Raw genomic sequence first — 23006 nt, forward strand, 5'->3', positions numbered from 1 at the left:
TCTGGTTTGATAACCCATACAACATTTGTGTTGTTAATAGTTTCAAAACATATTCAAAATGTTTTTTCCCCGTTTCTTTCAATATTTTCCTTTGAAAATAACAGATGTTGGCCTACAAGCTCACAACACGCTGTGAGCCTTGTACATCTGCTATTTTCTAATGCCAATGCTAATGTAGGTTTTAATTAAAGCACTCATATCCCTAGCCTGGACTTTTCTTTTGGGGCTTTGTTTGTTTTCATAGACCTGGCTGCTTGTTTCTCTCACAAGATCTGGCAACACTGGTCTGTCTGTAGAGTGATCACATGACGACTGTTCAGTCAGTGATCACATGACTGTTCAAAACAGTAACACAGTGCTGATGAACTTCAACGTCCTGCTTTCTGCACACATGTACACACACGCACGCACGCACGCATGCACGCGCGCGCGCGCACACACACACACACACACACACACACACACACACACACACACTCTAGTGACACATTAACATGTTTATCATTGTAAAACACAGAGTCACAGACAAACTGCAGCCTCATTATTGAACAGTCTGCTGCTGGCTACAGCTTGAAGGTAGGCTAAAGTGTTGCTATTAAGGTTGACAATTAATCGTCCACAAATGATTGCAATTTAAATGTGTTTTGGGGGCATTGGGCATATCTTAATAACAGCAATATAAATGAAATGTTCTGTTTGGTTGTGGGCTTATAATCAATGTGATGCACAGGGCAGATATTATGAGGATACCGGTGAAAGTGAATGGCAAATGGAAAAGTCAGTGGAAAAGTTAGCCCCATATAGAACCTCACCCGTCGCTGCGTCCTGTTGTGCTCCGAGATGAGGTCCTAGAAAGGTGGCCACCGGAATCTTGCGACAGCCTCCACATCACAGTTGGAAAACACACAAAACGAAATTTTGTCCAAAAAGTAACGGCAGTTCCGAGCTCCCAGGTTGTGAAAACCTAACAGCGGTACATAAAACTTGAACCGCGGCATGAAACAACCCCTTAAAATCGCTAGTTTTGTCAGCCGGTAATGTTTACAAGCCTGGAAGTTGCAGCCGGAATGGCAGCATTAGCGCCCTCTCTGGTCGAATGTCTGTTCGAATGCAGCGACGGTTGGGGCTACGTTCGACCAGAGAGGGCGCTAATGCTGCCATTCCGGCTGCAACTTCCAGGCTTGTAAACATTACCGGCTGACAAAACTAGCGATTTTAAGGGGTTGTTTCATGCCGCGGTTCAAGTTTTATGTACCGCTGTTAGGTTTTCACAACCTGGGAGCTCGGAACTGCCGTTACTTTTTGGACAAAATTTCGTTTTGTGTGTTTTCCAACTGTGATGTGGAGGCCGTCGCAAGATTCCGGTGGCCACCTTTCTAGGACCTCATCTCGGAGCACAACAGGACGCAGCGACGGGTGAGGTTCTATATGGGGCTATGGAAAAGTCAGTTTAACGTCATTAACCCTGCAAGGCCCGAATTAATTTCTACTGGCCAAAAAAAAAAAATTAAAAAAATCAGATGGTGTTGTAGGAGTCCTAATCACAGGAAAATGTAATTAAAAAAAAAAATAATAATGTTTTTGTAAGGTTTTATAGCCATAAATCATAATTCATAAATCATGCTCTAATTTGCATTTTGGGGATATTTTTCACAATATTAACATATGCACGTGTTCTAGACATTCTAATGATCATGAAAAAATATATAACAGGCATTTTACTTATGTTTTAGTGAGGAATAGCTTCAGTTAAAAAGTGAGACGTTGGAATTTCAACTTCTCTGGGAGGTGTGAAATGTCAGCCACTGTGGGGGGGTATTTATATGCAAATATCGTGGCCAATGGCATTGTAATACTAAACAATAGGATTTAATGGTGATGTTAATGTGAGAAAAGAACAGGAAAACTAATTATAACATTTTTAAAAAAATGATTTAAAAAACGTTGCCAAAAAGCAACGCTGGGCCTTGCAGGGTTAAAGGTTGTTGAATGCAATCAGGACTTCTGTCAAGGCCAGAAAGTAGTTTTTGCCACTCAGTCAGTAGCCATAACTTCCGGGTATGATGATGATGTCACGCGCATATCCTCTATATCAGGGGTCTTCAACGTTTTCAGGCCAAGGACCCCTTAGTCGAGAGAAAGAGATGAAGCAGGGACCCCCACAACCCATTGAAACCATATTGTGTCATCGTCTGACAGCACGATCAGCAGTGTATTTTGGATTCATGTCAATTTGTGTTCTCAGATATTTAACCACTTGAACCGTCAATACTTAATAAACTTGACCTTTTACTCTGTACTTAGTCTGCTCTTTTTCCCCTCTACACCAAACCTCTTTTTTGTGAAACTGTAGATCTGCTATTTTCAGCTAAAGTATATGGACACTATGGCTCAAGTGGTTAATATAAAAAAGGAGAAAAAAGTTTCTATCACACAAAGATTTGGAGGACCCCCTGAAGTATTGTTCCCGGCTACAAGAAAGTAGGTCCCAGCCAGGCCGCAGAAACAACACACCTAGGACTGTTACTTGCAATCAGAATGGGGAATAGGGGGCGCTTGCTGTTTTTACTCGCTCTCTTCTCTAGTTCAGCTTCACAACGCCGTGGAAAGAAATAATGCACTTGGGTTTGATATAAACTGATTGCGACCGTAGGTATTTACTACCAAAACCTCCACCGGCTGTCTGTCTGTCTGTCTCTCCGTCCGTCCGTCACACGTCACACGTCACACTTTTGCCCTGCTCATATCTCCACAACCGTTGCCCCCATCCATGCCAAATTTTGCACACACACCCCTTACCTGCCAAACTACAACCTCCAAGGACCCCCGGAGCTTCAGGGACCCTCAGGTCCCTGGGGGACCCCCAGGTGTAAAAAATGACCAAATGTGCAAAAATGACCACCCCAACGGGGCTGCTCACGGGGAATTCCTGGGGACCACGCACTCCTGGTGCTCCAGAACGGATGCAAAATTGGTGGCGCCCCCAGTGGAGGACCCCCTCCACTGCAGCTCACATAAAATGCCGTAACTCGGGCTAGGAGCGTCCGGGAGAGCCGGGGCCGGTACCTATTCGTCCGCCAAGGCAACGCGGAGACCCCACCCCTCATTTCTCACATGGCCCTCTTCTAGCGCCACCTTCAGGCCGATTTTTAAAACACATTTTTGGACACTGCTCCTACAGTTTTTGCCCTAAAATCACGCAAATCGCTACACAGTATGTCTACACTCATCCCATCAACATGAATCTGTCCCATATAGCGCCACCTTCAGGCCGATTTTTAAAAACACATTTTTGGACACTGCTCCTACAGATTTTGCACTAAAATCACGAAAATCACTACACAGCATGTCTACACTCATGTCATCAACATGGATCAGGAAGATTTTGGAAAAACACATTTTTGCCCTATTTGTGGAGATAAGCGACCTACGGTCGCTTATCTCCCGATTAGGGAGTCTTACTGGTTCAAGGTGTGGATTATCGTGCGATTTAGACACCGGTCTAATCAGAAACCAGCCAATCAGAATCAAGTATTTGAACTAACTGTTTTAGGAGATTTTACCCATACTTGTCTTAATGGTTTGTGTTATGGCTTGGCAGATGAGTAAGCCTGGCTACAGCCTGGGTGATGTCCTGACCATGCGTTCCCTGTGCACGTGGCTGTGGTGGCTGGCGGTCACCGGTGCCGGCTGCACCTCTCCACTAGGGGGCGGCAAAAAGCCCAACTTTGTGCTGATTATGGTGGACGACCTGGGCATCGGCGACCTGGGTTGCTATGGCAACACGACACTGAGGTAAAAATATATATTTTAAACTTTAGCTGTTGAAAAATAGCAGATCTACAAGCTCACAGCTTATAAATCAGTTTTCTTTTAATATATATCTTTGAATATATATATAATATATTTTTTTAAAGTGAACATATGTAACTCAAATCTTTCTTTCCTGGGGTCCCTGGAACAACATATTTTGAGATTCACGGGGTCAAGTAAGGAATCATTCTAGGGGGTCCTTGACATGAAAAAGTTTGAGAACCACTGACGTAGAAACCTTAGAAGGATTTAGGAGACATTTATAGAGAATCCGGTCAAAAAAACGAATTTTCTGGATTTTTCAAAAATAGCAGATCGACAAGCTCACCGTGCAGCACTCGGTGCCGCACTGTGAACTTGTACTGTATTCATCTCTGCTTCATCTCTCTATCAGCTAAGGGCTCAAAGTTTTCCTTGCAACTGTGAGCATGTAGATCGGCTATTTTTACAATTTCTACCTCTAACATATGACAATTTGGCCAATGTTTTAGAGGCATTAAAAAGTCCTTAAATTGTCACTTTAGAAATGTGCAGATACCCTATACACTCAAATGTATGTTGGTCTGTTTGCTGTTGAGTGAGAAAACAATGTTGCACATTAAGTTAATCATCTGGGGACCCCCCAAAATAATTTGGGGACCCCCCCCCCCCCCCCCCCCCCCGTTGTGTTGTGTTGTTGGGGTTGAAGCTACAGTGTGTTGTTATTTGTATATCTTCCAGGACCCCCAACATCGACCGTCTGGCTCAGGACGGGGTGAAGCTGACCCACCACATAGCAGCCGCACCGCTCTGCACGCCCAGCAGGGCGGCGTTCCTCACCGGACGCTACCCCATACGATCTGGTCAGTTCACCCTCTACTAGAGTTCTCAACGGGCCTGAAAATTAAGGCCCGGCCCTAACTGGGCCCGAGTGGGCCGACCCGAAGCCCGGCCCGACCCTAACAATTATCATCATCTTCGGCCCGAAAACCCGAAAGCCAGAGAGAGAGAGAGAGAGAGAGAGAGAAAAAAAAAGAAACCTCGCCAGTAGGCAGCTGGCAGCACCAGTGTCTCAAATTACAACAGTGAGAGAACGGACATATAATAATTGGCGAAATGGCAACTTCACATGTTAAATTGTTCATGAAACATGCAAGGTTCTGCACAAAATGTGCTAACGTTAAATCCCTGTTGTTGTCAACAGTCAATCTCAATCATACAGCTCTCATCCTCTCTCTCCCTGCCGTTGTCGCTGCCTGCGTGATTTATGTTTCGTCCTTTCAACGGTCACGCATCAAACGCAGGCAGCTAGCTCGGCAGATCTATAAACCCAAAACGTGTTCATCTGGCTTGCATTCTGGGCTTGCAGATCTGTTGTTTAGTGCGCGACACCACCTGACCACCATGCTTAAACATATACAACTCAGGCACGTAATAAGCGGCGCGCTGCGGCTGTAAACCCTTTAATATAAATGCACACAGCAGCAGCAAAGGACACTTGATTAACCAGAAAGCATAATGGAATTAATAATATCTTACCAGCCGAGATGATCGTCTCTATAAGGATGTCAACGTATGGTGCTTTTAGGTTGGTCATGTTGATGTTGTTGTTAATACAATCCTCTTAAGTCCTTGTCAATAATATCCAGGTTGGTTCCGCTTTGAATGTACTTTTCTTGGATTTATAACTTATTACAAACTTGTGAAACTGCCTGCTGCCTTTTAATTTAACATGCAGCTCCAAACTTTCAACGTAGCCGCTCCACACAGAGCTAACGCTGACTCGCTGCCTGTGACAGACTTCCGTATATCCAAAGGTTTCGATTGTGACGTCATCACAACAACCAGACTGCTCTATGAGAATGATAGACTATACTTCCGTATGCGTCACCGATTATCCTTGGTCCATTGGTTAGGAACTTAGGCAGGTTTCAGTGCTGCGCTGAAGACAGGCAGACAGCGATATGCGCCTGTTCACTGTTGCTTGAGTGACGGAGCCCGGCCCGGCCCGACTAATTATTATAATTTTTGGGCCCGGCTCGGCCCGATAACGCCGGGTCGGGTCGGGTAGGGTCGGGCTCGGGCCGAATTTGAGAACTCTACCCTCTACCTACCCCATACGATCTGGTCAGTTCACCCTCTACCTACCCCATACGATCCCCTCTACCTACCCCATACGATCCCCACTACCTACCCCATACGATCTGGTCAGTTCATACTCTACCTACCCCATACGATCTGGTCAGTTCACACACTACCTACCCCATACGATCTGGTCAGTTCACCCTCTACCTACCCCATATGATCCCCACTACCTACCCCATACGATCTGGTCAGTTCACCCTCTACCTACCCCATACGATCTGGTCAGTTCACACACTACCTACCCCATACGATCTGGTCAGTTCACCCTCTACCTACCCCATACGATCTGGTCAGTTCACCCTCTACCTACCCCATACGATCTGGTCAGTTCACCCTCTACCTACCCCATACGATCTGGTCAGTTCACCCTCTACCTACCCCATACGATCTGGTCAGTTCACACACTAAAGGTCTTGTTGTCAGGGATGTAATGTTGTATTGTATTGAACAGGTATGGTTGGTACAGTGATGTAATGTTATGTTGTATTGAACAGGTATGGTGGGTACAGTGATGTAAAAATGGAACGAAGGCCGACATTTTTTATTTATTTTTTTCCTAATGGCCGGCCTGGACTGGCCGGGAATGAACCGGCCTTTCGGGAGTTGTCCCGCTTTTCCCAATGGCCAGCACGTCCCTGCTGGTGGCTACAGTGATGTAATGTTATGTATTGTATTGTACAGGTATGGTGGGCACAGGGATGCTGGGAGTGTATCTGTTCACAGCGGTTTCAGGAGGCCTCCCCGGGCACGAGGTCACGTTCGCCAGGCTTGCCAAGCAGCAGGGCTACCAGACAGCTCTCATAGGTACAGTACAGCTCTCATACTGTAGATACAGTACAGCTCTCATAGGTACAGTACAGCTCTCATAGGTACAGTACAGCTCTCATACTGTAGGTACAGTACAGCTATCATAGGTACAGTACCCCCCATCTGGAAAATGTTTTGTGCCAGGGACCCCCAGTTTAGTTTTTATTTGAAAGTGAAATATCCCTTTTTATGTATTAACTATTCCCTATTCAGCACTTGCGTTTTCTGTGTTTCGTGATCGCAAGACCTTCAGGTGGATCAACCTTTTTGTTGATTTGTTTTATTTCGGTAGGAAAATGGCACCTGGGCCTGAACTGTGAGAGCAGCGAGGACCACTGCCACCACCCCTCTGTGCACGGCTTCCAGCACTTCTACGGCACGGTCAGAATCACACTCAGCTCTGTAGTCAACATCACAGTAGGGTGTTAAGTTCTCCATGATGTGCCTCTACGGAGATATCATATCGTGAGACAATGAGGGAGCCATAAAAACATCTTGTTGAATTGTTAATATAGAGATTCATTGCAGAATTAAATTTAAACCTGTATTATGGTCCAAATCAGTAGTTCTCAACATTTACAATGTCACAGTCTCCCCTTAACTCTCAACTTAAGTTAAATACTTGTATGGGTCAATTTAGACCTCCCAAAAGGAACCCACACCACAGAGTCCCTGGACCCCACTTTGAGGACCCCTTTTTCTTTTAGTTTGTGTTACTTTTTGTACTGTTCAGTAACTTAAAGAGGTCCTCTAAAACATGATTATCAGGTATTATGATTATACTAGGAGGAAGATTTTTTCCAAAAAAGTATACAGAAAGAGTTAAAATTGGGTTTTTATGTGGCCACACCCCCAGTTCATTAGGTATGCATGGATGGCATGGTGGGTGGTGACCCAGCTAATATAGCCACACCCCACAGTGTTGGGTGAATGGTAAAAGGGGAGGGGATGATTATATGATGTCATTTTATCTGTGTTTTTTAACTGACACTTTTGGCCACAAGGGGCAGCCTCCAAGAGAAAACAAACAAATACTAAGAGAATACATCATTTTTCAAAAAAAGAAAAAACACACATCAGGGGGTCTAATGAAGTACTTTCAACCTCCTAGACACATGAAAAACAGAAAAAGTACAAAACTATGGCACCACCTCTTTAACAGGGCACAGGTTTAGCCGTGTAAAACAAGGCGGGGGAAGTTGGGGCAGGCATTGCTTTTTTCAGTTTTTTGCTATTTTTTGTGGCCTTCTGGAGTGAGTGTGAAAATATAGTGGTGCTATCCATCATCTAAGGCCTGATTTACACTGCAGGTAAATCTAGCCTGAATCAGAACTGTGTCACACCCAGATTGGAATCTGATTGGTTTAAATGGTCACATGGTCATATGAAACCAATCAGATTCCAATCTGGATGTGACACAGATTTGGCTGCAGTGTAAATCAGGCCTAATTTGTGTTCTTTCCAGATCATGACCAACCTGAGAGACTGCCAGCCCGGGCACAGCTCTGTGCTGCTCAAAGTGGACCACCACATCCCCTACGGAGCCCTGGGCCTGGTGATCATTACCACCGCCCTGCTGCACTGCGCTGGAGCCATCACCGTCCGGTAAGGAGCCGGCACATCTATTACTATGCATTTCCCAATGGCACTATGCCATTGGGAAAAGCGGGACAACTCCCGAACGGCCGGTTCATTCCCGGCCGGTCCAGGCCGGCCCATTAGGAAAAAATTTAAAATAAAATGTCGGCCTTCGTTACATTTTGGGGGCTGGGCGGCCAACAAAGTAATTTGTCACTGTCGGGCAGAAACCTTATATCTCCAAGTTTCATTTTTTTTTTTTTTTTTCCGCAAAGCAAAGCCCTGCTTCATCATACAAGGCCGTTGCACAAAAGTAGTGGTGCGAGGCGTTGTGTGCTTGTAGATCGGCTGTTTTCACTAGTTTAAATCATTTTTAAATCATTGATAAATACAAAACAAACGGTTTTGGACATATAAGGTTTCCACCACGACGAAATATTAAAAAAATAAATGAGGGCCTCTCCAACTCTTTTTCCCGGGCTGAGTCAGGGGCCCAGCACGTCCCTGACTATGCATAAACTGCCTGATTGCTGCCTGATTCTTCAGAAAACTTGGTTGTGACCGTCAGGTCACACTATGGAAAGCTCCACTGGCTGCAGTGACGTCAGTTCAGAAAAAGCTAAGGTATGGCAACATGACTGGTGTCTTGCACGCGTGCCTTTGCGCCAGTCAAGTTGCCATACCTTAGCAAGAGGCATGATACATATATTTCAAGAAGTAGATTTTATTTTCCACCCCGTTTTTCCGGTTTCTTGGGCTGGATATGGCAGCCTGGAACGGTTGTTCAAGTGCAGCTAAACTTCGCATGTTAGTAAACGTGCCACAATTAACAATAATGAATTGCACCTGTGCAGCTGACCTGCGGAACCTGGGAATATACCATTTTGTCAAGATGGGGAGAATACAAGTGTAGAGAATATAATTATAATGCCTTGTTAAAGTGACTGTTTTGTAGTTATTTTACTGTAATTTAACAACATAATAACCTGAACAGATAAACAAAGAGACATTCATGGATTTACTATATTTAAAAGTAACTTTTATTTCCCCCCCTGGAACCAGGGTATGGCAGCTGCATACCCCTGCCATACCCAATTGACGCCCCTGACTGGCTCTCCCTCTGTCCGTCACGTCACGTCACATCACATCACTTCACAATTTTTCCCCTACTCTTATCTCCGGCACCGTTGCCCCTATCCATGCCAATCTTTGCACACACACCCCTTGGCTGGCAAATCACAACCTCCACCCCTGATTTCTCACATGGCCGTCCTCTAGCGCCACCATCAGGCAGATTTTTGCTAAACACATTTTTGTACACTGCTCCTGCACATTTTGCCCTAAAATCACGCAAAGCGGTACACCGTATCTCTAAAGTCATGTGTCATCAACATGGATCTGTCCCATTTCCCATATTCCCTCCTGATTGGCTACAATTGCCTTCTAAAGTTTGTGTATGTGACCTGACTGTCGCTTATCTCCCGATTAAGGAGTCTTACTGGTTTTAGAGAGATTTTTTGAATGTCTGAATGTGTAAAAAAAAATAAAATAAATAAAAATAAAAAACAGAAATGTAATTTAGATTTAGGCCTATGTGTTCTTGTAGAATGTAAAATTGGTGAGGTGCTGTTGACCTGAACTTGGTCTCGGAACTTCACAGGTTCCTTAAAGTTCTTGGTTCTGGAAAGTTCTGGTTCTAGGTCTGGTTCGGCCCTGTAGTGGAAAAGGGGCTTGTGAAGTCTAAAAGTAAAGAAAGACGATGCTGAATTTATTTGAATAGAAACCAAACCATAATAGAAACTCAACGTTCGAATGCCAAAAAAAATACAATTACATTGTTAATCGCAAATAATTGTATGACAATTATGCTAATGGTCATGTGACCTGCCGTGACAGGAGGGGCGTGGTGATGGGCGTGGCGTTGGCGGTAGCCGCGGGCGCGGCTCTCTTCGGGGTCTTTGTGGCCGTCTTCCCGGACTTGAACTGCCTGCTCATGAGGGACCACGACATCGTGGAGCAGCCCTACCGCTCCGAGAACCTGACCCAGAGGATGACCCAGGAGGCTCTGCACTTCCTAGAGAGGTAGGGTTCTCTTTTATAAACCACTAGAACCAAACCCTGCCCAGAGGATGACCCAGGAGATACCTCTTAGAGAGGTAGGGTTCTCTGTTATAAACCACTAGAACCTAACCCAGAGGATGACACATTAGATACTTCTTAGAGAGGTAGGGTTCTCTATTATAAACCACTAGAACCTGACCCTGCCCAGAGGATGACCCAGGAGATACCTCTTAGAGAGGTAGGGTTCTCTGTTATAAACCACTAGAACCTGACCCAGAGGATGACCCAGGAGGCTGTGCACTTCTTAGAGAGGTAGGGTTCTCTGTTATAAACCACTAGAACCTGACCCAGAGGATGACACATTAGATACTTCTTGGAGAGGTAGGGTTCTCTATTATAAACCACTAGAACCTGACCTCGGAGGATGACACATTAGATACTTCTTAGAGAGGTAGGGTTCTCTGTTATAAACCACTACAACCTCCAGAGGATGACACATTAGATACTTCCTAGAGATGTAGGGTTCTCTAGTATAAACCACTAGAACCTGACCCAGAGGATGACACATTAGATACTTCTTAGAGAGGTAGGGTTCTATGTTATAAACCACTAGAACCTGACCTCGGAGGATGACTCAAGAGGTAGGCCTAAGGGAAACGCACACCGGACGCGGCGCGGACGCGTGTGTCCATCCTAACGTTAACATTGAGGTGTGTCCACAGCAACGCGGCCAGGCCCTTCCTGCTGTTCTTCTCCTTCGTCCAGGTGCACACGGCCCTGTTCGCCTCCGCTCCCTTCAGAGGCTCCAGCCAGCACGGCATCTACGGAGACGCCGTGCACGAGGTGGACTGGAGCGTGGGTGAGTGAGTGCTGCACACCAGCATCTACAAGTAGCAGATCTACAGTATGAGCTCGAAACGTGGCACGAAGCGACGCGTTTCTGGACCTTAAATCTTGACCACAAACAAACCTTCTCTTATGCGGTTCCCTGGCACCAGATCTGTGCAGATGGGGGGGTCTGTGGCTTAACTTTATAGCGTTAAGCCACAGAGTTATAGCGTTTTTTCACCAACCTTTGAAAAATGTGTTTCACCAAACTTTGAAAAACAGACAGTATAATAAATGTCATACATGTCAATATCTGACTCCAGGTCAGATCCTACAGATGGTGGACAGACGGTATAATGTACAGTATAATGTACAGTATAATGTACAGTATAATGTAATATCTGACTCCAGATCAGATCCTACAGACTGTGGACAGACAGTATAATGTACAGTATAATGTACAGTATAATGTAACATCTGACTCCAGGTCAGATCCTGCAGACAGTGGACAGACGGTATAATGTACAGTATAATGTACAGTATAATGTACAGTATAATGTAATATCTGACTCCAGGTCAGCTCCTACAGATGGTATAATGTACAGTATAATGTACAGTATACAGTATAATGTACAATATAATGTACAGTATACAGTATAATGTACAGTATACAGTATAATGTACAATATAATGTACAGTATAATGTAATATCTGACTCCAGGTCAGCTCCTACAGACGGTGGACAGGCTGGGTCTGAGGAAGGACACGCTGGTCTACCTGACCTCAGACCAGGGTGCTCACCTGGAGGAGATCTCTGCCAGCGGAGAGGTGCACCGGGGATGGAACGGCATCTACAAAGGTAGTAGTCCAGGTGCTAACAGGCCTTTTTTTGGCTTAAGTATGACATTTGGTATTTAATAATAATAATAATAATACATTTTATTTATAACGCACTTTATATTTGAAGCAAATCTCAAAGTGCTACATTAATAAAAGAAATAAAAAAATAGCGAAGCAGAAGCAAAACAGGGCCAACGAAAGATTAAGAAACAGGACTAACAAGGTAAAAACTGTTAAATCCGTAACTTAAGAACAGTGCACCTATAAAACACATCTCATGGAAGATTTAAAAGCACATATGTTCAACAAGAAAAAAAGAAGGGTTAAAAACACAAAGGGCATCTAAAAGGACCTTCTAGGCAAATGCCTTGTTAAAAAGAAAGGTCTTAAGTCCCCTTTTAAAAACGTCAACTGACTGTGGTGCTCTAAGATGGTCAGGGAGAGCATTCCACAGCAGAGGAGCCGCAGAGCAAAAAGCCCGGTCCCCCATAGTACGTAGGATAGTCTTTTTTGTTTTTAGTGAATTGTTGTGTCCAGAGCGGAGGGAGCGTGTGGAGCGTGTGGAGGTTGGGGGTTCAATGAGTTCTTTGAGATATGAGGGGGCGTTGCCGTGGATGCATTGGTGGGTGAGGAGGCAGACCTTGAATTCAATCCTGGAGGAGACGGGGAGCCAGTGAAGGGAGTGGAGTATGGGTGTGATGTGATCGTATTTCCGCACTCTCATCAGGACCCTGGCAGCACTGTTCTGGATGTATTGCAGCCTCTGGATGCTTTTGCCAGGGATCCCGATGAGAAGTGCGTTGCAGTAGTCAAGCCTTGAGGAGATAAAGGCGTGGACAAGTTTTTCGGCATCTGGAAGGGTGAGTGTGGGACGGAGTCTGGCTATGTTTTTGAGGTGGAAAAATGAGGTTTTGACAAGGTGTTTAATGTGGGGGTCAAAGGTCAGCTGGGGGTCCATTTTTACACCCAGGTTGGTGATGACTGGTGAGAGGGGGAGGTTATGGCCGGAAAAGGTGATGCTGGTTATTGTGGATGTTTTGACCTGATTTGGGGTGCCGATCAGAATGGCCTCTGTCTTGGAGCTGTTTAATTGTAAGAAATTGTGGGCCATCCACGCCTTTATCTCCTCAAGGCATGTGGTGAGTGTGAATGAAGATGGTGGTGATGGTGACGACAGGGGGGCAGAGGGGAGTGGGACAGTCCTGAAGTACAGTTGGGTGTCATCAGCGTAGCAATGAAATGAGATCCCATGCCGGCTGATGACACGACCAAGGGGGAGCATGTAAATGGTGAAAAGGGTGGGGCCGAGGATGGAGCCTTGGGGGACACCACAGGTGACAGGCTGCGTCCTTGAATAAACCCCTCCCAGAGATACACGTTCCGTTCTGTCGGTGAGGTAGGAGGAAAACCAGTTAAGTGCGGAGTCGGAAAGTCCTGTGGTGGAGTGGAGACGGTCGAGGAGGATGGTGTGGTATTTATAGTAGTTGTTCTTTTTTTGGTGGTAAACCGCTCCTAAGAGTGGCTGTGCGTGTGTCTGTAGCCTTTTTCCTCAGCATTTTGCCATAGTAAAATGTGTGTACGTAACATCATGTTTGTCTAGTGATGTCATATGTCGTATGTCTGTAGCCTTTTTCCTCAGCGTTTTGCCATAGCAAAACGTGTGTGTGTGTAGCATACCCTGTACATCCTAGACTCAAATCCTGGTCTGAAGACGTTATGCAAGCACGACCACCGCTCACTTCACATTGGGTTTTTTGAAGCGGTGAAAACCGATTCCAAAGTATAGCTTTGTCTGTCCCGTGCATGTCCAGTCCAGAATGAAGAATTGAGGATTGGTCAAGCTTCACATGACAATTTGGCTCTCCAGACAAATTCATTCATTCATTCAGAACACATAAAATCTAAAAATATAGAACTAAAGCACATAGAAAGTATAGTTCTAGAACACAGAATGTATAGATCTAGAACACAGATTTCATAGCTCTAGAACACAGAATAAAAATTCACCGCTTCACTTTCGAACCAAGGTTAGATTTCTTTCTTTTTTTTTGCCTAAAATTTTGTCTATATACTGCATTCATGAAACCACGTGATGACTGCCTGTCACATTGAGCAATTTATTTTCTTATTTTTATAGGGGGTAAAAGTTTGGGCCCATTCACTTACTATACACTATACTATAAACTAAGGAAAAAGCTACCCCCAAAGAATCTGCTTTAAGTAGCATGTGAGGGGTCAATCCATTGCAAGCATTTTGAGAGACACAGAATCAAATGTTTTATGGTCATGATGATTCACCAGGGAGCCTGGATGGCTTGGTTCTATAATGACAAGAACATAAAAAAATTAGCTAAATCAATTACTTCATTAAAATAGATGAGTCCTGATCAGCTGTCGTTGCCTCCCTGTCCCACCACAGCGGGGAAGTCTACCAACTGGGAGGGGGGCATCCGGGTGCCGGGAATCGTGCGGTGGTCCGGGACCCTCCCGGCGGGCAGGGAGGTGGAGCAGCCCACCAGCAACATGGACCTGTTCCCCACCGTGGTGAAGCTGGCCGGGGCAGAGCTCCCACAGGACAGGTGGGTGGGCTCTGCGAGCTTGTACATCAGCTATTTTTTTTAAATCATGAACACACAGACCCCCATCTCAAAGTATTTAGTTCAAGGGACCCCCCAGAAGCAAAATTTGAGTTACAAATGTTTGCTTTATAAAAAAACATAGGCCTATAAAATATAAAGATATGCTCACATTTTTCAAAAATAGCAGATCTACAAGCTCGCAGTGCCGCGCTGTGAGCTTGAATATGTGCTATTTTTCAATAGTTAAAGCATAAAATTATTCTAGTAGCGGGGAGGGAATCCGTCAAAAAACATCAACTTTGGGCACTTGGTGACAAGTTTTTGATTTTTGAATGAGTTCAATAGTAGATCTGTCAGTATGGTTGAAACCCAAAATAATTGATAAAAGAGATTTGTCAATGGATTCTGTTACTATTGGGTATGATAAACAACATACTAAAAGTTTAGGAAAAAATAACTACCGGAAAGCCATCATTTTCAAGATGGCGTCCACGATGGCTGCCAGGAGCTAAAAATGCCTATGTAAAAATTCATATAAAATATGTCACGATTATTGTGACCAAAGAAATTAGATTAGATTTACGATATTATTGCGACAATCAAAATATCCCCAACATTAATTATGCTGGGATGAAACATTTGCCAAAGAAATAGCAGATCTACAACCTCACAATGCGTCGCAACGCGGCTATAGATCTGCTACTTGTTGGCAAAGAGATATGGGAGAGAGTGGAAAAAAAAAGAAGCAGTTATTTCCAGGTCCATTTTTACCATTTATAGAGGGTTTAAGTAGCACCGGAAATGCAGCTCGGCAAATAAAAGGTGAATTGATCCCAGTGTATGACTGAGTATAATATCAATTTAAATCTCCACCATGCGATTATTGTGAGGGTTTTTTATCACGATAAACAATAATAACGATTATCGTCTCATCCTTAGTCCCTATATGGACATTTCCTTAGAGCAGTGGTATTCAACCCTTAACACATCAAGGTCCATTATATATTTGGTATTTTGACAAACAGTTCTTGTGTTTTGTGTTGACAGACAGATAGACGGCCGTGACCTCATGGCTGTGCTTCAGGGGAGGGAGGAGAAGGATGGACCCCCCCACCACGAGTTCCTCTTCCATTACTGCAACGCCTACCTGAACGCTGTGCGCTGGCACCCTCCTAACAGTGAGTCTATCAATATCTATACCTACCTGAACGCTGTGCGCTGGCACCCTCCTAACAGTGAGTCTATCAATATCTATACCTACCTGAACGCTGTGCGCTGGCACCCTCCTAACAGTGAGTTTATCAATACCTTAGCCCCATATAGAACCTCACCCGTCGCTGCCTACTGTTGTGCTCCGAGATGAGGCCCGGAACGCCTCCACGTTTCCTATAGAGCATCGCAGTGACGTGTCGGAAGTAAAGCAGCCCATTCACTTTCACCATAGGGTTTTTCATTATCAGCCACAAAGTTGTAGCAATTCAATGTACACTTACTACTAGGCTGGTGGTTGTGAAATGGTTCTATATGCTCCTGTAGAACCCCCGAGTATGTATGCAATCACTCTAGTTTTAGTAAAAACACGTTTTAATCAAGGTCGCACAGAGAAGAACTGCATTACCCATACTGCTAAAAATGTACATCCGGTGAAATCGACGTCTGTGATTGGTCTAGCTTCTTCTTCTTTCATGTATCTTGCGGTTACCGCGGAAGTAGCTACTGCCCCCTGTCTTCCCGGCGGATTATTGCACTTCAGCAGAACTCCGTAAGCGATCGTCTTTCTTTTACAAATATGATGCACTATGTTAACTGACAATAAGAGCGTCCACAGAGATGAATATCACTGCATGTCAGGCCATATGCTGGCCTGGATAACTAAACTGAGCGTGATTTAAGGGCTATATTTCAGGAAACAAGTGTCATTCGTAATGCATTCTGGGAGTGTAGTTTCCGCAATTTTTAAAATAATGATGTACACAGTCTTGTACCCTGCCCTTTTTTCAGCTTTCTAATTAATCGTTGCATTCAAAAAATATATATATATATTGTCATGATTCCTCACCAGCCGAGGTGGCTTTGTCCGAGGCTTAAAAACGTTTAAATAAATACTTTATGAAATGTCTATGGAAGAAATTAATGGGGAAAACGCTTCCGACACCAGAGTGAGGACGGGGTGGGGCTTCAACTGCGATGCTCTATCCCAGGGTACATAAAACATGCACCGGGGCATGAAACAACCGCCTAAATCGTTAGTTTTGTAATGTTTTCCCCCGAAAAGCTGGATAGAGAACAGTCTGGGAGCGTGGAACTACCTTTACTTTTTGGATACAATTTCGGGAAAAGGGTTTTCTAACTCAGCGTGGAGGCGGTCCGGTGCCAGCCCAGGGATATCTTTTATAGGACCTCATCTCGCGGAGCACAACAGTAGGCAGCGACGGGTGAGGTTCTATATGGGGCTATCAATACCTATACCTAGGCCTGCCACAACTATTACATAACCGTCTCATCGCAATTATTTTACATAATCACAATTATTTTGTCATAATCGTAATGTGAATATCAATAACATAATATCAGACCGTCTATATCAGGGGTAGGCATTGGCACAGGGGTGGGTGGTCACTGGCACACTGGCAGAAGTGTGAGAGAGTGCACTCACTCAACTTCTCTTTTCTCTAATGACTATCTAAAACTAGAAAAACTGTTCCTTCGAAACAGTGTGGGCTCGCTTCCAACCCAAAACAATAATAGTAAAAGTGTCAAGTTCCCAGGCAATGCTCTCTTTAATTTTACTGACGTAAAATGGTAATGCAAATACAATGTAGACAAGCAGTGTTATTACATGAACTTAAAGGACCAGGTCACCTTTGGGACAACCAGATCTTATTTTATTGTTGTGTGGGGACACGATCAACACAATGTTGAGTTATTCTTTGTGTTCAATCTGTGTTTTTAGATATTTTAGTATTTCAGTATGCTACAACTGGTCATATGATGCATTTTGCATCATATGATGCATGAGATGATGCAATATCATGCTACAAAGCATCATATGACCAGTTGTAGCATGCTGAAATACTAAAATATCTAAAAACACAGATTGAACACAAGAAATTACAGGATTGTGTTGATCGTGTCCCACACAACAATAAAATAAGATCTGGTTGTCCCAGAGGTGACCTGGTCCTTTAACGGTATGGACAATTAAATCAAAATAAAATTAAAATATAATGTGGACGGGTAACCAACAACAAAAGTTCGAGACCAGTAGTGTGTGTGTGTGTGTGTGTGTGTGTGTGTGTGTGTGTGTGTGTGTGTGTGTGTGTGTGTGTGTGTGTGTGTGTGTGTGTGTGTGTGTGTGTGTGTGTGTGTGTGTGTGTGTGTGTGTGTGTCTTAGGGGTCCCTGAACTACACTTTGCAAACCAGCAAACCACATCAAAGTAATAGTACGCAGATGGTCCTAATATTGACAAGCTTTTTAAAAACAGCAGATCTACAAGATCACAACATGTCGCAATGTCACATTGTAGATCAGCTTCTTACAATTAGACAAAGTATTAAGTGATTCATCTACCGTATGTTTTGTATTAATAATAAAATCTGCAAAGTAACAAGTAACTAAAGCTGCCAAATGCAATTGCAGTGGAGTATAAGTAACAAAAGTGTAAAGTAAAAGTTGGTATACAGTACGGGACATGCTGATCCAAATGCATATGGGATATACTAGGATTCAAATGCAGACAGGCTGAAATTCATGGCTTTTAAAGTGTTTGGGGTGTGGTTTTGCCAGGTGGGTCCACTTCGGTTGATCGTCTGATTTGGAAACGCATTGGTTGTGATATCTCCCTGACAACCACACAGAGTGTCCCTGCGGGTTCTAGGATATATACTGTAAATCCCATCGCCCGGGAACCTTATTCTTTTTAAGTTAAATTTCTAAAACACTACAAAACATGTGTCAAAGACAAATACAAGCAAACGTCTCCACAGTAACACAGTAACAGTTGTTTGTGTGTCAGTGTGTGTGTATGCGTGTGTGTGTGCGTGTGTGCGTGCGTGCGTGCGTGTTAATAATTATTATTATTATTAATAATAAAATCTGCAAAATAAAAAGTAACTGAAGCTGTCAAATGCTGTATTTATAGTAGAGTATAAGTAACAAAAATTGAAATTAGAGTAAAAGTACCTAAAAATTGTACTGTAGGTACAAGTACTTGTTTGTATATACTTGAGTAAATGTACTTGGTTACTTTGCAGCACCACTAGCCTTACATTAAGACGTCTCTGCCGAGACTTTCGCATTGTCACTGCAGGGCCGACTTATGTAAGGCTACATCACCACAGAACAGCCAATGACAGCCAAGCCTTTAATCACAGCTGTGTCAATCAGTAGAGTGGAGAGGGACATTTATTTATAGTTTTAACTATAACTATAGTTTTATACATCACACAGCTTAGACATTTGGATCAAATCAGAAAGCAGACCTGTGTGAACACATTGATATAAATAGCATATCTGAAGTGTGAATATTGCAGCCACAGCGACTTAATATAAACATGGGTCCCTTTCCCCTGTCTCACTCTCTCCCCACTCAGTAAACCCATTGGAAATGCATTGGATGCTTAAAGTTAAACATTTTTATTTTTTTATAATTAAACTACAAAACATTTTAAAACCAAAAGTACAAGCACACGTGTCCTCAGTAAGCTGAACACATAAAAATTTGAATGGTGTTTAAAGGTGTAAGCGTTTAGGAGATGAATCGCGCCAAAGTTTTGAGGAGATACTGACTGACTATAAATAATGAAGATAACATACGTGTGCTCGCCTTCCAGGCGAGCCCACAATTATGAACCCTTGTTTCTATGCCAGTAGTTCTGAAACCTTTTCATGTGAAGGACCCTCAAAATTATATGTATTTGGCCATGGACCCCACCATCTCAAAATATTTTGTTCCAGGGACCCCCCAGAAGCAAAATTCGAGTTACAAATGTTTGCTTTAAAAATACATTATATTCAAAGATTTGCTCAAATTTGCATGACTTTTCAAAAATAGCAGATATACAAGCTTGCAGCGAGCTTGTAGATCTGCTATTTTTCAATAGTTATAAAAGTATTAAATAACGTTCCTGTGTTCCTCGCCAGGCAGCGCCGTGTGGAAGGCCTTCTACTTCACGCCCAACTTCCACCCCGACAACGAGACGGCGTGCTTCCACACGCACGCCTGCTTCTGCACGCCGGCCTACGTGACGCGCCACAGCCCCCCCCTGCTGTACGAGCTGTCCCGTGACCCCCGGGAGAGCACGCCGCTGACCCCGGCCACCGAGCCCGCCTACCACCGCGTGCTGGAGGCCATGGAGGCGGCCGTGGAGCGCCACCGCGCCACCCTGGAGCCCCGTCCCGGTGGCGGAGGTGGCACGGCGGCGGCAGAGAGCCAGATGACGCGCTGGCACCTGGTCTGGAAGCCCTGGCTGCAGCCCTGCTGCTCCTCGCCCGCACAGCTGTGCCGGTGCCAGCGGGACCAGCCGCCGCCACCACCAGAGGGTGCTGCTGGGTAACTGACTGACTGGCTATCTACAAGTTTCCAGAGGAGTTAACTGGGGAAAAGGGGGAGTGTTATGGCCCTGTGGTGATGGTTTATCACCGTGGTGTAGTCTTTTTAAGTCAGAAAACTACAATTAAATTTTTCAATTTTCAATTCAATTTTATTAGAGTGTCAAATCATAACAAGTTATCTCAAGACACTTCACAAAGGCTAAAGAGCCGTGAGAGAGGGGAGAGGGGGGGTGGGGGGGAGGGAGAGACAAAGGAGAGACAAGGGAAAGGTATGGGGAGGCAGGAGGGGGTAATAATAAATTTTATTTGTAGCACATTTTATGTTTATGACACATCTCAAAGTGCTACATTCAAAAGGTCAGAGACGCAAAGCTAAACACATTGAAACGGACCAAGGAAACCTGTATAAGGTAACCTTAGAACAGTGCACAGTTTCACACCTTGATTAACTACAAATCAGAATAGCATTAAAAGCACACAGTGATTACTCATTATTACACAACTCAGAAAGAGTTAAAATGCAAAGAGTCTCTCTAGACCTTGGAGGGGGTCTAGAGAGACTACAACATGACGTCATTCGCCACGGTGAAGAGCCATCACCGCGAACCCCGACATCTCTCCTCAGTTTTTACCTTCAGACATCCCCCCATCACCCCGTTCACTGATCTATTCCTTATTAGCTAGTCATTAGCTTTATGACTAGTGTAGTAGTTTTAAAATGTTAATCTTTTTTTTATGTCCAACGTATTTGTATTTAAGTTCATAAAGTTAACAATCAAAATTCTGGATTCCAATTCAAAAGAAGCAAAAATAGCAGATCTACAAGCTCAAACCGTGTCGCAGCGCGACACGTTTTTGGAGCATGTTGATCGGCTTTTTTTGCTTCTTTTGTATGAGATGACATCTTGGTGGGACAGCCCCCTGTCTGGGAGACATCATGTGGGGACAGTCACCTCCTAGAAAGCATGTCAGGACCTGGACCAATCAGTGACGTCTCGAGCATCGCAGCGGAAGTGGTTTACTGGTGCCACTTAAAATATCCCATTCATTTTCGCCATAGACTTTTACAAAAATAAATTATAACAATTATGTTAAGCCTCGAACCAAGCCATCCAGGATGGCAGTGAATCGTGACCATACAACCTTTGCGATTTTCAAAATGTTCTTTTCATAGAAAAAAGGTTGTATGGTCATGATTCACTGCCATCCTGGATGGCGTAACATAATTGTTATAGATATTTTTGTAAAAGTCTATGGGGAAAATGAATGGGAGATTCTAAGTGGCACCAGGAAACCACTTCCGCTGCGACGCTCTATGGGGATGATCAGGACGTCATTATGGACCTTTTTGTTTGACAGGATTATTGTTATTGTTTGTAATGTTAGTTGAAATACTGTATGAGCATATAAGGTTATCATGTGGGGACACTCCCCTGTCTGGGGCTCTCCGGGAGCCTCCTGGTTTGATTCCTGGAACTATGTGGAGATCTATGGAAAGCCTTCTACTGTATGTTGGGAACCAAAAGAACTTCCAGCAGTAACTTCACAACGGGACAACTTGAAAGGCGGTCGTGGAATTGCAATATGCTCCATGCACAGCAGCCATATTGTAGAGCAAGGAACTTCAACAGGGGCTCCGGGATCCCTAGGGGGTCCTCAGCGTATACTACCAGGGGGTCCTCCAAATCTTTGTGTGAGAGAAACTTGTTTTTCTTGTTTTTTTTTATTGTGTCCCAAACACAATCTTGTTGTCCCAGAGGTGAAATGGTCCTTTAACCACTTGAACCAACTTGTATGATTGAATTGTGTGTGTGTGTGTGTGTGTGTGTGTGTGTGTGTGTGTGTGTGTGTGTGTGTGTGTGTGTGTGTGTGTGTGTGTGTGTGTGTGTGTGTGTGTGTGTGTGTGTGTGTGTGTGTGTGTGTGTGTGTGTTATTAGACCAAGTTGTTTGTTTTGCCCATGTGAGTTTTACCAGAATGTTTGTAATAGTTCCTCCTCTGTTCTTCATACATTAGTAGTACATTAGCTATTGTTGTGCTAACCTCCAGATGTCCTCTTGCACTTTCAAATAAGTGATGTGTTAATTCAGTTCCTTTATTTCAAGGCGACCAGCATATTGTTTATTCTCTTTTTTGTTGTTGTTTTGCACGGATATACCATTTTCTTTCTTTATTTTGTTCATTTTTTTCCTTCCAAACAAGAGTCCTCCAGAATCCCCCTCGTTGACAGAAAAAGTCAAATAATTAAAATTAAATACATTTTAATCTGTTGTAATAATGGATCTGTTTACACACTCAAATGGTTGAAATGACAGGGTCATTAAAAGATAAACATCAATCATACATGTACGTGTTTACGGTCAGCCCCGCCACAACACATTCTTTGCCTTCTGAGGCGCCCCACACACATGCGTGAAATATCTTCTCCGTATCGTCTGAGAATGGCCACTGGGGGCGCCGTACTAATGCATTGTCAATGGAAGGTTGTTTGGTGTTTTGTCGTTGCCGTGTCTCTTGGCCAAAAGACAGGCTGTGGTTGAGCTAGAGACACGGCAACGACAAAACACCAAAAAACCTTCCATTGACAATGCATTAGTACGGCGCGCTCAGTGGCCATTCTCAGACGATACGGAGAAGATGTTTCACGTATATGTGTGAGTCCAGCCTAAAACCTTCTTTCTCCTCCTCTGTTGATTTGGAGTCTGAACAAGGCCTGGTGGACATTCAGCCGTTCAGTGTTCGGTCCAAGGAACCTTTTGAAAGGAAAGGACGTGCAGCCGGAGGATGCGCAGTGATGTTCATGGGTGGCAAAACTCGCACCAGA

The 23006-nt window shown here is 44.1% G+C and overlaps 1 protein-coding gene across 1 annotated transcript; it reads left to right on the top strand.

Moving 5' to 3' along the window:
• The first annotated feature begins 446 nt into the window (after nt 1-446).
• On the top strand, nt 447-20274 carry sts (steroid sulfatase (microsomal), isozyme S). Its single transcript, XM_080720723.1, has 12 exons — nt 447-576; nt 3602-3795; nt 4534-4655; nt 6619-6741; nt 7037-7125; nt 8210-8349; nt 10219-10404; nt 11106-11242; nt 11933-12070; nt 14471-14630; nt 15678-15808; nt 19774-20274. The coding sequence occupies exons 2-12, from the start codon at nt 3602-3604 to the stop codon at nt 20184-20186; spliced, it is 1833 nt and encodes a 610-aa protein (XP_080576849.1). The 5' UTR covers nt 447-576; the 3' UTR covers nt 20187-20274.
• The last annotated feature ends 2732 nt before the right edge of the window (nt 20275-23006 follow it).

Source organism: Nannobrachium achirus, assembly GCF_963921795.1.
Source record: "Nannobrachium achirus genome assembly, chromosome: 24".
Taxonomy (NCBI): Eukaryota; Metazoa; Chordata; class Actinopteri; order Myctophiformes; family Myctophidae; genus Nannobrachium; species Nannobrachium achirus.

Excerpts from the sequence above, each read along its gene's own strand:
- sts (XM_080720723.1), top strand. The coding sequence starts at position 3,602 with ATGAGTAAGCCTGGCTACAGCCTGGGTGATGTCCTGACCATGCGTTCC. Across the intron at positions 10,405-11,105 it reads GCTCTGCACTTCCTAGAGAG|CAACGCGGCCAGGCCCTTCC; the intron begins GTAGGGTTCTCT and ends GTGTGTCCACAG. Across the intron at positions 15,809-19,773 it reads GCGCTGGCACCCTCCTAACA|GCAGCGCCGTGTGGAAGGCC; the intron begins GTGAGTCTATCA and ends GTTCCTCGCCAG.